Genomic DNA, 13,221 nt, shown 5'->3' on the forward strand with positions numbered 1-13,221 from the left:
ACCATATGCTTTCTTAGCAACCCTGTCCACTTGGGTGGCCATTTTAAGGGATCTATGTACCTGCACACCAAGATCTCTCTGTTCCTCCACACTGCCAAGAATCCTATCCTTAATCCTGTACTCAGCTTTCAAATTCGACCTTCCAAAATGCATCACCTCGCATTTATCCAGGTTGAACTCCATCTGCCACCTCTCAGCCCATCTCTGCATCCTGTCAATGTCCTGCTGCAGCCTACAACAGCCCTCTATACTGTCAATGACACCTCCAACCTTTGTGTCGCCTGCAGACTTGTTGACCCATCCTTCAATCCCCTCATCCAAGTCTTTAATAAAAACTTTCAAACAGTAGAGGCCCAAGGTCAGAGGCCTGTGAGACACCACTCACCACTGACTTCCAGGCAGAATATTTTCCTTCTTCTACCACTCACTGTCTTCAGTTGGCCAGCCAATTCTGTATCCAGACAGCTAAGTTCCCCTGTATCCCATTCCTCCTGACCTTCTGAATGAGCCTACCATGGGGAACCTTATCAATACCTTGCTGAAGTCCATATACACCACATCCACAGCTCGACCCTCATCAACCTTTCTAGTCACATCCTCAAAGAACTCTATAAGGTTTCTGAGGCATGACAAAGCCATGTTGACTGCATTTAATCAAGCTATGCTCCTCCAGATGGTCATAAATCCTATCCCTCAGAATCCTTTCTAACACCTTGCAGACGACAGACGTGAGACTTACTGGTCTGTAATTGCCAGGGATTTCCCTATTTCCTTTCTTGAAGAGAGGAATTACATTTGCCTCTCTCCAGTCCTCAGGTACAACTCCAGCGGAGAGCGAGGATGCAAAGATCTTCGCAAGTGGCGAAGCAATTGAATTTCTCGTTTCCCAAAGCAGCCGAGGACAAATCTGGTCCGGGCCTGGTGACTTGTGAATCTTAATGTTTGACAAAATTTTCAGCACATCAGCTTCGTCTATCTCTATCCATTCCAGCATGCACACCTGCTCTTCAAAGGTTTCATTCACTACAAACTTTGTTTCTTTCGTAAAGACATAAGCAAAAAACTCATTTAGGGCTTCCCCTACCTCCTCAGACTCCACACAGAAGTTCCCTATGCTATCCCTGATTGGCCCTACTCTTTCTTTGACCATTCTCTTATTCCTCACATAAGTGTAAAATGCCTTTGTGTTCTCCCTAATCTGTTCTGCCAAGCCTTTCTCGTGCATCCTCCTGGCTCTCCCATTTTTGAGCTCCTTCCTCACCTGCCTGTAATCCTCAAGAGCTGAGCTTGACCCTAGCTTCCTCCACCTTATATAAGCTACCTTCTTCCTTTTGACGAGAAGCTCCACCGCTCTCGTCATCCAAGATTCCTTTATCTTACCCCTTCTTGCCTGTCTCAGAGGGACATATTTATTCATCACTCGCAACAACTGTTCCTTAAACAGTCTCCACATGTCTATAGTGCCTTTACCATGGAACAATTGCTCCCAGTCCATGCTTCATAACTCATATCTAATTGCATCATAGTTCCCTCTTCCCCAATTAAATATCCTCCCATTTTGCCTAATCCTCTCCTTCTCCATAGCTATGTAGAATGTGAGGCAGTTGTGGTCACTATCACCAAAATGCTCCCTCACCACAAGATCTGATACCTGCCCCCGCTCGTTTCCGAGCACCTAGTCTAGAGTGGCCTCTCCCCTCGTCGGCCTGTCAACGTACTGAGTTAGGAAACCCTCCTGAACACTCCTTACAAAAACAACTCCATTCAAATCTTCTGCTCGAAGGAGGTTCCAATCAATATTGGGAACGTTAAAGTCACCATTACAACAACCCTACTACGTCCACACTTTTCCAAAATCTGCCGATCTATGCTTTCTTCAATCTCCCTGCTACTATTGAGGGGCCTGTAGTAAACCCCTAACGAGGTGACTGGTCCCTTGCTGTTCCTAATTTCCACCCATACTGACTCGGTAGGTAGATCTTCCTCGACAATGGAAGCTTCTGTAGCTGTGATACCCTCTCTGATTAGTAGTGCTACACCCCCTCCTCTTTTTTCCCCCCTCCCTATTCTTTTTAAATGCTCTAAACTCTGGAACATCCAGCAACCATTCCTGTCTCTGTTATGGCCACAATATCATAGCACCAGGTAATCTGGGCCCATCAAGATGGAGAATTGGAAAATGTGGCAACCTTTGTTTCCTAACAAAAAGGTTGCTGCAGAAAAGAAACCACACTAACCAAAGCAAATCAATGCCACATTAACTACAAAGTTAGAAGTCTTCAAAAACAGCACATTGATACTGGAATCAGGTTTGGAACATAAATGTTCTGTAAATGATAGATTAGCTTCACTTAAACAAGGCTTAGGCTAGCATGATTAATCTTGATGGGAAAGGGAGTTGAAAGAAGAAGCAGGGGAAAACAAAGAAGCAGAAACCAAAGGATTGAGAAGAAAAACCAGAAGCAGATTTGAATAATTTGTATCTAAACATATCAAGTGTTGCGATTAAAACTAGTTAGCAAATTGCTGTGGTGTATGATATAACTCTTTAAGGCCATTGTTTCAATTTAAGTAGAATAGGGTCACTGAACATTTCTTGAAAAGAGATTACCTGTTGTTTTGCTTTCCTTAAAAAGGTTCTCTTTGCTTTTCTGGTCAACCTGTATCAGGCTCTTCCTCAACATGTCAATCTTCAACTGGTGATACTTTTCAGACAAGGATGTTACCCGGTAGGTTGATACCTTATGGTCGCTTTCAAAGCAATGCACAACGATCAAGTCAAACTCCACTGCATTTCGAAATCTGTGGGAATACCAACATCTAATTTGGCATTATTTCTTAAAATTGAGGCATCTTACTGTCTTTTACTAAATATGTCATAGGGTCATACTGCATGGAAACAGATTCTTCATTCCAACTCGACCATGCTGACCAGGTTTCCCAAACTAAATTAGCCACACTTTCCTACGTTTGGCCCATATTCCCCTATGTCTTTCCTATTCATGTACCTTTCCAAGTGCTTTTTAAATGTTGTAACTGTACCTGCATCCACCATTTCCTCTAGCAGTTCATTCCACGTAAGACCCACCCAGTATGTGAAACAGTTGCCTCTCAGATCCCTTTTAAGTCTTACTCCTCTCACCTTAAAATTATGTCCCTTAATTTTGAACTTCCCTACCCTGTGGAAAACATCTTTGTTATTTACCTTACCTATGCCCCACATAGTCTTACAAACGACACCCCTTAACCTCCTATGCTCCAGGTGAAACCGTACCACCCTATCCAGCCTCTCCTTACAACTCAAACCCTCCAATCCCAGTAATATTCATCTAAATCTTCCCTGCATGCTTTCCAATTTAATAATATCCTTCCCATAGCAGAGCAACCAGAACTGTACTCCAAAGGTGGCCTCACTAATGTCCTGTACAGCTGCAACATGATGATCCAATTCCTATATTCAGTGTCCTGACCAATGAAGGCAAGCATGTCAAACGTCTCCTTCATCACCCCATCTACCTATGATGTCATTTTCAAGAAACTATGCATCTGAACCCTTAGGTGTTGTTGAGCTCTCTGTGTGTAACTCCTGCCCTTTTTCGTCTTACCAACATGCAGCACCCCCGCATTTATCTAAATTAAACTCCATCTGACACTCCTTAGCCTATTGGTACAATTGGTTGAGATCCTGTTGTACTCTTAGATAATCTTCTTTACTGTCCACTAAACCACCAATTCTAATGTCATAAAGTCATAGAGATGTACAGCATGGAAACAGACCCTTCGGTCCAACTTGTCCATACCGACCAGATATCCCAACCCAAACTAGTCCCACCTGCCAGCACCTCGCCCATATCCCTCCAAACCCTTCCTTTTCATATACCCTTCCAAATGCCTTTTAAATGTTGCAATTGTACCAGTCTCCACCACTTCCTCTGGCAGCTCATTACATACACGTACCATCCTCTGTGTGAAAAAGTTGCCCCTTAGATCTCTTTAAATCTTTCCCCTCTCACCATAAACCTATGCCCTCTAGCTCTGGACTCACCCACCCCAGGGAAAAGACTTTGTCTATTTATCCTATCCATGTCTCTCATGATTGTATAAACCTCTATGAGATCACCCCTCAGCCTCTGACTCTCCAGGGAAAACAGCCCCAGCATATTCAGCTCTCCCTATAGCTCAAATACTCCAACCCTGGCAAAATCCTTGTAAATCTTTTCTGAACCATTTTAGGTTTCACAACATCCTTCCGAAGGGAAGAAGACCAGAATTGTATGCAACATTTTAAAAATGACCTAACTAATGTCCTGTACAGCCACAACATGACCTCCTACCTCCTATACTCAATGCTCTGACTAATAAAGGAAAGCATACCAAACACCTTCTTCACTCTTCGTAGGATATGTGGAACAGTCCATCTTCCGCAACTACACTGGCCCCACCCCCCCACCTTTTCCTCCGCTACATCGATGACTGTATCGGCGCGCCTCGTGCTCCCACGAGGAGGTTGAACAGTTCATCCACTTCACCAACTCCTTCCACCCCGACCTCAAATTCACATGCAAGACTTGGCTTCCTGTCATCATGTCTTTGTCACATTTTTCATCATGTTTTTCCATCAGCCTCTTTTGGACTGTGTGAAGCAGTCTAACAAGTAAACTGAGAGGAGAGGTAAGGGTGGTCATAGCACAACCTTCCTGTGACCATGATTGATCTGTCAGAGAAGAAGCCACAGTCAAATGTGAGCCAAGATTTCCCTTGAATTCCATGTATAAGTGATGGAGCAGAGGCTGCCACAGTACTGATCGGTGATAGATGACTGTGAAGGAGAAAGTGATTAGCTGATGATTCTGGACAGAACTTGGGTGGCACGGTGGATCAGTGGCTAATACTGCTGCCTCACAGCGCCAGGGACCCAGGTTTGATTCCAGACTCAGGCGACTGTCTGTGTGGAGTTTGCACATTCTCCCTGTGTCTGCGTGGAATTTCTCCAGGTGCTTCAGTTTCCTTCCACAGTCTAAAAATGTCCAGGCTAGGTGGATTAGCCATGGAAAATACAGGATTACAGGGATAAGGTATGGGGTGGGTGTGGTGGGATGCTCTTTGGGGGTCATTGTGGATTCGATGACCTAAATTGCCTGCTTTCGCTTTGTACGGATTCTATGAATTGTTGATTCTTGAAAGGAGTAGGAGAACAGTGCCCATCAACCTAATTCACATTGCTGTATGTGCAACCTATATGTAAATTGAATGCTAAATTGACCAGTATTACAGAAGCTGTTATATTTGAAATGGAATTACTTGGATGTGAATACTCTGCCACATTCTGAGATGTTAAGAGCAGTGTATAATGCAAGTTTGTTCTTTTTCTTACTCAAGTACTGTTATTAAAATGTTACCAAATTCTGTAAAATACCACTGCTATGTACTGTTACTGCAACAGACATAAACAGGAGCAGCCTACCTAGTCACTCAAGCTTGGTCCAATATTCAATGAAATCATTTGTCAACTGTTACTTATCTCCATAAACACATCTTTGACCCATATCCTGAATACCATTATAGAAATCATTGTCACTCTCTGAATAAAGTTCCAAACACTTTGTGCACAGAATATAATTCTGAAAGGTTTTCTCTGGAAAGCTTTGAGCAGTTAATCAACTGTTGATAAACTATTTTGATACTAATTTTTATTTTATTACCAATCTGAAGATTTGCAAGAAGAAGCACAGGACAGTTCTTGGTTGTGATCGAAGATGTGGGTTGCATATGCTGTCCTGAAGGAACAAGGGAAACTGGATCAGGAGTTGAGTATTCAGCCTTTTGAGCTTGCTCTGCCATTCAGCTAGATCATGGCTGATCTTCTACTCAACTCCAGTTTCCCAATCTATCCCCAAAAGACTTAGTATCATAAAGCAACGTCGTAAGTTACCATTTCATACATCAAAAAACTTTACATTTTAATGTGGAAGCAAAATACCACAAATTACCTTTAATGCAGATACTTTTTAAGAAATCTCACAGACAATCAAATACTTAAATAACTATTTAGAGTCAGAGAGTCTGACAGCACAGAGACAGGCACTTTGGCCCAAGCTGGTTGACAAAAATGTCCATTCACTCTAACCCCATTTCTTTGCACCTGGCCCCTATCCTTCTAAACCTTTTCTATTAATTTATTTGTCCAAATGCTTTTAAATGTTGTTAATGTACCCACCTCAACCACTTCCACTGGCAGGTCATTCCATGTGTGCATCATCCTCTGTGTAAAAAAACAAAAGTTGTCCCTCAGGTTCCCTTTCATTCTTCCCTTCTAACCTTAAACTGATGCCCTCTAGGCCTCAATTCACAACCCTGGGAAAAAGAATGAGTGTATTCACCCTATCCATGCCTCTCATGATCTTATACACTTCTATAAGATACCCCGTCAGTCTCCTAAGCTCTCAAAAGAAAAGTCCTAGCCTGTCTGATCTCTCCCACTGAATCCTGGCAGCATCCTTGTAAACTTCTTGTGCACTCTTGCCAGTTTAATAACATCCTTCCTATAGCAAAGTGACCAAAACTGAACACAATACTCCAAGTGTATAAGACTCTGGTGCGGCCGCATCTGGAGTATTGTGTGCAGTTTTGGTCGCCATATTATAGGTTAAATTAAGGGGGGGTAGGTATAGGACAGATGTTAGGGGTAGGTTCTTTACTCAGCGAGTCGTGAGTTCATGGAATGCCCTGCCAGTAGCAGTGGTGGACTCTCCCTCATTATGGGCATTTAAGCGGGCATTGGATAGGCATATGGAGGATAGTGGGCTAGTGTAGGTTAGGTAGGCTTGGATCGGCACAACATCGAGGGCCGAAGGGCCTGTACTGCGCTAAATTCTTCTATTTTCTATGTTCTATAAGTGCGACCACACCCACATCCTGTACAACTGCAACATAACTTCTCAACTTCTATACTCAATGCCCTGACTGATGAAGGCCAGTGTACCAAAAGTCTTCTTCACTGCCCTGTCTACCTGTGACTCCACTTTAGAGAACCGTGTCCTGAATTCTAAGGTCTCTCTGTTCCACTACATTCCTTAAGGCCTACCATTTGCCATGAAACTCCGATCTTGATTTGACTTTCCAAAACGCAAGACCTCACACTTACTTATATTAAACTCCATTTGCCATTTCTCAGGCCACTTCCCCAGCTGATTAAGATCCTGCTGCAATTTCTGACAACCTTCCTCACTATCTACGATACCGCCTATTTTAGTGTATTCTGCAAACTTACTAATCATGCCTTGTACATTCTCATCCAAATTATTGATATAGATAACAAACATCAATGGACCCAGCACCAACCCCTAAACTTTATTAAGACCCCTCAAGTAAGCAATTATAAGCCTGAACACCAACTTGACCATTACCCAAATAATCATGAAATCTGGCCGGGATTTCAACCAATGGTAAGATTAGAAACCTGATGAAGGGCTTTTGCCCGAAACGTCGGTTTTCCTGCTCCTCGGATGCTGCCTGACCTGCTGTGCTTTTCCAGCACCACTCTAATCTTGGCTCTGATCGCCAACATCTGCAGTCCTCACTTTTGTCTTTCAATCAATAGTAGTCTGTCTCTGAAAGTTTCCAGTGTTCAGTCTTTCTACAGCATTATTCTTCAAAATTCTGCCATTGTGGTGTTCTAGTGTCGGGATCTTATACAGTTTTCTATGTTTCAAGTTTGTAGTATGGCATTGTTCCCCAAAATTGATTATACTTTTGGAGACTTTAAGTCTGCAGCTTGCCTTCTTATCCAAAATAGCTCCTTTCTTCCTTGTTACATTCGGGGTTAGCTATGTGTTTAAAACACAGCATTTTCCTGCAATTAACCCCTTTACTTCGGAACATTACTTCTGCAAGTAGATCTAATTGCGTATTTGCCATGAGTCAGCAGATTATCAAAAAAGTGTTATCTCCTCACTTCCAGAAAACAGCTTATGTACCTTCTTCGAAAGGATGGTCAATTCACATGTTGTTGTAACCCCTTTTTATAAAAGTTTCTCATTGTTCCATTCGTCTCAAGAAATAGTTTATTCCAAAAAGAGTTATTGCTGCTTTTTTCAATCTATGTGTAACAGTTTATCTTTGTTAATTTTTCCAAACCATGAAATTATTAAAATTCTGTAGTTTACATTGTCACATAGTCATTGTGATGGCAGGACGAGGAGCTCAAGTTAAGATCAAACCATACATCAACATTGGAAAAGCATGGTTCAGCTGGATTTGGGGCTACGCTCGGTTGTAAAGGCGAGGAGTTTGTGGTGGGACTGAAGACTGAAGTTGGTATTCCACTCAAAAGATTTTCTTAGCAGTGATCCTGGGGACCATGCACTCAGTAAATGTCTCAGCGTTGATCTCTGGGACACTCCATTCAATAAAGATCACTAACACCAATCCCGGAGACATTCCACTCCATACATTAGCACAGAATTATTATGGTGCAGAAGGAGGCCATTTAGCCTATCATGTCTGCACCAAGCATTTTAATTTAGTGTCTTTTCCCATAACCTTGCACACTGTTTCTCTTTAAATAATCATCTAATGCCCTCATGATTGCCTTAATTGAACTTGCCTTCACCATACATTCAAGAGTGCTTTGGGCCTAAATGCTTGCTGTGTGAAAAAGATTTTCTTGGCTTACATTTCTTCTTTTGGAAAACACATTAAATCGGCGCTCGCTGGATCTTGATCATTTACATGTTCTCCCTTTATTCCTTTCATGATTTTGAAATCATTGTCAAATCTCCTCCAACACCAAATACTAAGAAACTCCATGTAGTACACTCTTGGCACTGATTTCTGGAACACTCAGCATACCTTCCAGCACCACACTCTTGACTCATACCTCCTTAACACTGATCCCTGGGTTTGTCACTCAGCGCACCTCTCCCAGCACCAATTGTGGGAGTTTATCTGTACACCACTGATCCCTAGGACATTGCATTCAATGGAAGACGCACTGCAGCAACTCACCAATGGCATTTGCGTCAGCATCTTCCAAACCATGACCTCTCCCATTTAGTACAAGAACAGCAGATACATAGAACAGCACCTCCAGCAAATTTCCCTCCAATCCAAATGGGCAGGATCTTCTGTGGTGGTCATTCCTTCTTCCTCCTGTGAGACCTTCTCCTTTCTGCCTCCTCTTCTTCATGTTGCAGAGCAAGCAGTACTGCAACTACAGGCCCATACCTATTATAGGCATGTTAATTCCTCCCATATGATAACGTCATGAACATTTTTAAAATTAATGTTCATATTCAATACATTACCTGGCTTGAAGCTTTTGAAGGCCAATGCGATACTTTTCCTGTTCCCATGCCATTTCTTTATAAACTAACTCAATCCGATCAGTAATTTGTTTTTCAACTTCTTCTCGAATCTGCCGATCCAGTTCAAAATCCTAATAGAAGTAAGTGTGACAAATGACAGCATTAAATACAAATGGGAACATAGGAACACACATTGAATCAGGCAAAATTGGGAAGATGAGCTGCTGACTGACAAATTTTATGTGGATAGATGGAAGGTCATGAAGCTAAGGAAGGCAATTGAAAATGTGGATATAAACTTTATGGTTCCAAGATTCAAGACAATTTTAGAGGTATTGAGTGTGAGCCTTTGCTCAGTGATTATTCTTCTGCCTCAAGGTCTGAAGATTGTGTTCAAGCCCATTCGAACAGCTGAGTTTTTAGCCGAGGTTTAATGTATCACCAATGGAGTGTTATTTTTAATAGATATCTATCGGTTTTAATGATGTTGTAATGATGCCACTCTTTTAACAAGGTTATGCTGTCCTTGGGTTTTTTTCAGAAAGGTTGTAAAAGCAGCGATTCCAAAAAGTCCAGGTTTGAAGGGTTTTAGGGTCAGTTTGATCATAGCTAACAGATACTGTCTCAAGCAAAAGGCTTTCAAGTTTCAAAAAAACACTTGTACAATGAAAGCAGGGTGGCCAGTTCTCCTAGCTCAGCTTTTCACTGGTTTGGTTTGGTTTTAGCAGTCTGGCTGTTCACTGAAAGCAAGCAGTCAGTTTCAGGCTGCTGGTCCAAGAAATAGCTACATGGAAGAAGATGTTCCATGCTGAATCCCTCTGCCATCTCTCGCTCTCCTGCAGGACCCCAGCATTTGATTTCGCCTTTTTTGTCAAGGGGTGTTTACGGGGATTGTTGCAGGAATTTAGAACAGCATCATTAAGTTGGGATAATCTGTTGGATTTTCAGATAGTGTTATTCTTTATTCTGTTCTCTTTTGTTTATGTTTCATTCCATCATCTTGCAAATAAATTCTGTTTTGTTTCAAACAAAGTGATTGGGACAGCTGCAACACTCCTGGAATACCCTGCTTAAAACAACTAGCAAAGTTCGGGTCCGGGCTACTTTTTTGAAATGTTTTGAGGGGGTCTGGTCTGGTCTATAATAATGTGAAAGATTTGATTTGATTCATTGTTGTCACATGTACCTAAGTACAGTGAAAACCTTTAATTTGCTTGCAGTGCAAGCAGATCATAATATATAAGGACATTCAGATTACAGAGGTTCAGACAGAGCGAGGCATATAAGATTATGGCTGTACAGGAGGTGCACAAAAGAAAGATCAATCATTGGATTTTTGAATGAAGTGCAGGAAGTTATACTGGTATCACAATTAACAACTATTCCTCAGTAAATAACCATAGTGAATAACAAAAAGATTGGTCAAACATTTCTCTTTATCATTTGTACTTGGATTGCAGACAGTACAGATTCAGTTGCTTTTATTTTAAACTTTTGTCCCTCTGAATCAGTGCAAATGGGCCACCAGTTTGATTGTTGTAGGGTTAATGCAGCCCAGAACATAATTCCATATTCATGCTGTGATAGAATCTAATGGAACCAACTTTACTTTCTTCCTTCCAATATGTCCTGAAAATGCTATTACTTGGAATATAAACTTTCTGCTCCTATCCAATCTTAGTCCCAATATCATATCCTTGTGACCTATGCCATGCTGCAAAGTTTCACTCTATTTCTTTCAGGTTTTAAATATTGAGCAATTACAGTAAATACACAGTGATTGTAAATTAAACTAATAACTCAATTCCAGTGCAAACTGATTCTCAACTTCAGAATCAGTTGATGAATTACTGTACTGAAAATGAATGTGGACCAGAAATACTGAAGAAAAACTGAACCTGCCACTTCCTGGGGTTATTGGTATTCCTCCAAATGGTGAATGCAATTTTACCATGCCTGGTTTTTGTTAATTTCTTTCATGGGACTCATTAAATTGATGCTGTCTTTGATGTGCACAGTTACAACACATAACACTCAGTTTGTCAATGAATTTCCACTCCTGGGTGTGTCAGCCAACCAGCAAAACGTGCAATGCAGTTAATACAAAAATATTTCTGGGAAAGAAATCATTGCTATTTCAAGCCGGTGATGTTATTGGTTAACCAAAAGTTAAATAATAAACAAACAATAAAAATCTACCTCTTTGTTGAGCTGAACATGCTCAGGTAATTCCACATTTTTTATTTGAAGTTCTCTAAATTCATCTCGCAGGTCATGCAATTCCAATCTTTTCTTTGCTTTCTTTTCCTCTGCCAACTTCATAATCTGATCCATCTCTGCTTTCTTTTTAGCAATTTCAAGGCTAAATGTGATGTAAAAATTTTAAAAAGTGATAAAATTCCACAGCTATCCCCCTTAAAGTTTGCTCAGAAAATAGTCAAGGTGAACAAAATGTAGAAAACAGAAAGAGAAATTGCTGCAGAAACTCAAAAGGTTGGGTAGCCAAGGGGAGACAGCAGAAAAATACAAAATACTAGAAATACTCATTGGTTCAGGCAATCTCTGGGGAGGAAAACAGAGTTAACATTTCATTAACATTAACAATAACTGCTAATTGAACTAGAAATATTTAGAGGTTTAAGCAGTCCCCTACAAATCATACCATTTCATTAACATTAACAATAACTGCTAACTGAACTATAAGTGCTAGTGTGTGCTAACATTATCAGCTACTCTGGCTAGTTCATATGGTCAACTACAGAGTTGTCACAGTGATATGCTGTGTCAGCAGGCAGAGGCGAGACTTCTGCCACACTGACATTTTTAATTTCAAATTCCCTTAGCATGATTTGTGTTGTCTGAGCTAATCTGCATGAATCCTTGGGGCTGTATTTCGTCACTTGGGCACAATCTAAGATCGAGTGAAGTGGAACTGGAAGAAAGCCCCATAAAAGAAAAAAAACCTTTCATTCACTGCAAGTTGATTGTGATGTCTAGCTTGCACATACCACAATATTGCAGCAGGAGGTAGATCACATAAATATGATAGGTGTTTGATTATGATATACTATTGTCACATATACCTCAGTACAGTGTAAAGTTTTGTTTTGCGTGCAGTACAGGCAGATCATACCATACAGAGTGCATTAGGGCAATAGAACAGAGAGAAGAATATAATGTTATGGCTGCAGAGAAGTTGCACAGACAGCAAGATCAACATTTAATTTAAAATGTAAGAGGTCCATTCAGAAGTCTGATTACAGCAGGGAAGAAGCTATTCTTGAATCTATTTGTACATGAATATAAACTTTTATATCTTCTGCCGGCGGACAAGGATGGAAGAGATTAAAACCGGGATAGGAGGGGTCTTTGATTATGTTGGTTGCTTTCCCAAGGCAGTAGGAAGTATAGGTGGACTCAATGGATGGTTTGTGTGATGAAGTGGGCTGTGTTCATGATTCTCTGTAGTTTCTTGCAGTCTTGGGAACAGCAGTTGCAAAAACACGCTGTGATACATCCAGATAGAATACTTTCTATAGTGCGTCTATAAAAATTGATAAGAGTCCTTGTGGACATATGGTGCCACACAACAAGTTAGTGAGGGAAGTCTTAGGCATGGGAGAAAAGGGACAGTAGCAATGTGGATTCAAAATTGGTAGAGAGAAAGGAAACAGAGTATGGTAGTCAATGGGTATTTTTCCAGCTGGAGGAAGGGCTGTAGTGGAGCTCCCCAGGGGTCAGTATTATGACCGAGAATTTTCCTGATATATATTAATAATCTAGATCTTGCCTGTGCAAGGGACAATTTCAAAACTTGCAGATGACATATAACTTGGGAGAATTTTAAACTGAGAGAAGGACAGCATTGAACTTCTAAAATTATATTGACTACTTGGAAGAATGGGCAATGGGAGCA

General features: G+C 41.1%; 1 protein-coding gene across 1 annotated transcript in view; it reads right to left on the reverse strand.

Moving 5' to 3' along the window:
• The window catches only part of LOC122555469 (cilia- and flagella-associated protein 44), a 177,994-nt gene that overhangs the window by 70,028 nt on the left and 94,745 nt on the right, over window positions 1-13,221 (reverse strand). The window contains exons 20-22 of the mRNA XM_043701496.1: window positions 11,505-11,667; window positions 9,306-9,436; window positions 2,612-2,802 (exon numbers count right to left, since the gene is read on the reverse strand). Coding sequence (XP_043557431.1) covers window positions 2,612-2,802; window positions 9,306-9,436; window positions 11,505-11,667 — 485 coding nt within the window. The remainder of the gene's footprint in view (window positions 1-2,611; window positions 2,803-9,305; window positions 9,437-11,504; window positions 11,668-13,221) is intronic.

Source organism: Chiloscyllium plagiosum, chromosome 12 (genome assembly GCF_004010195.1).
Source record: "Chiloscyllium plagiosum isolate BGI_BamShark_2017 chromosome 12, ASM401019v2, whole genome shotgun sequence".
Taxonomy (NCBI): domain Eukaryota; kingdom Metazoa; phylum Chordata; class Chondrichthyes; order Orectolobiformes; family Hemiscylliidae; genus Chiloscyllium; species Chiloscyllium plagiosum.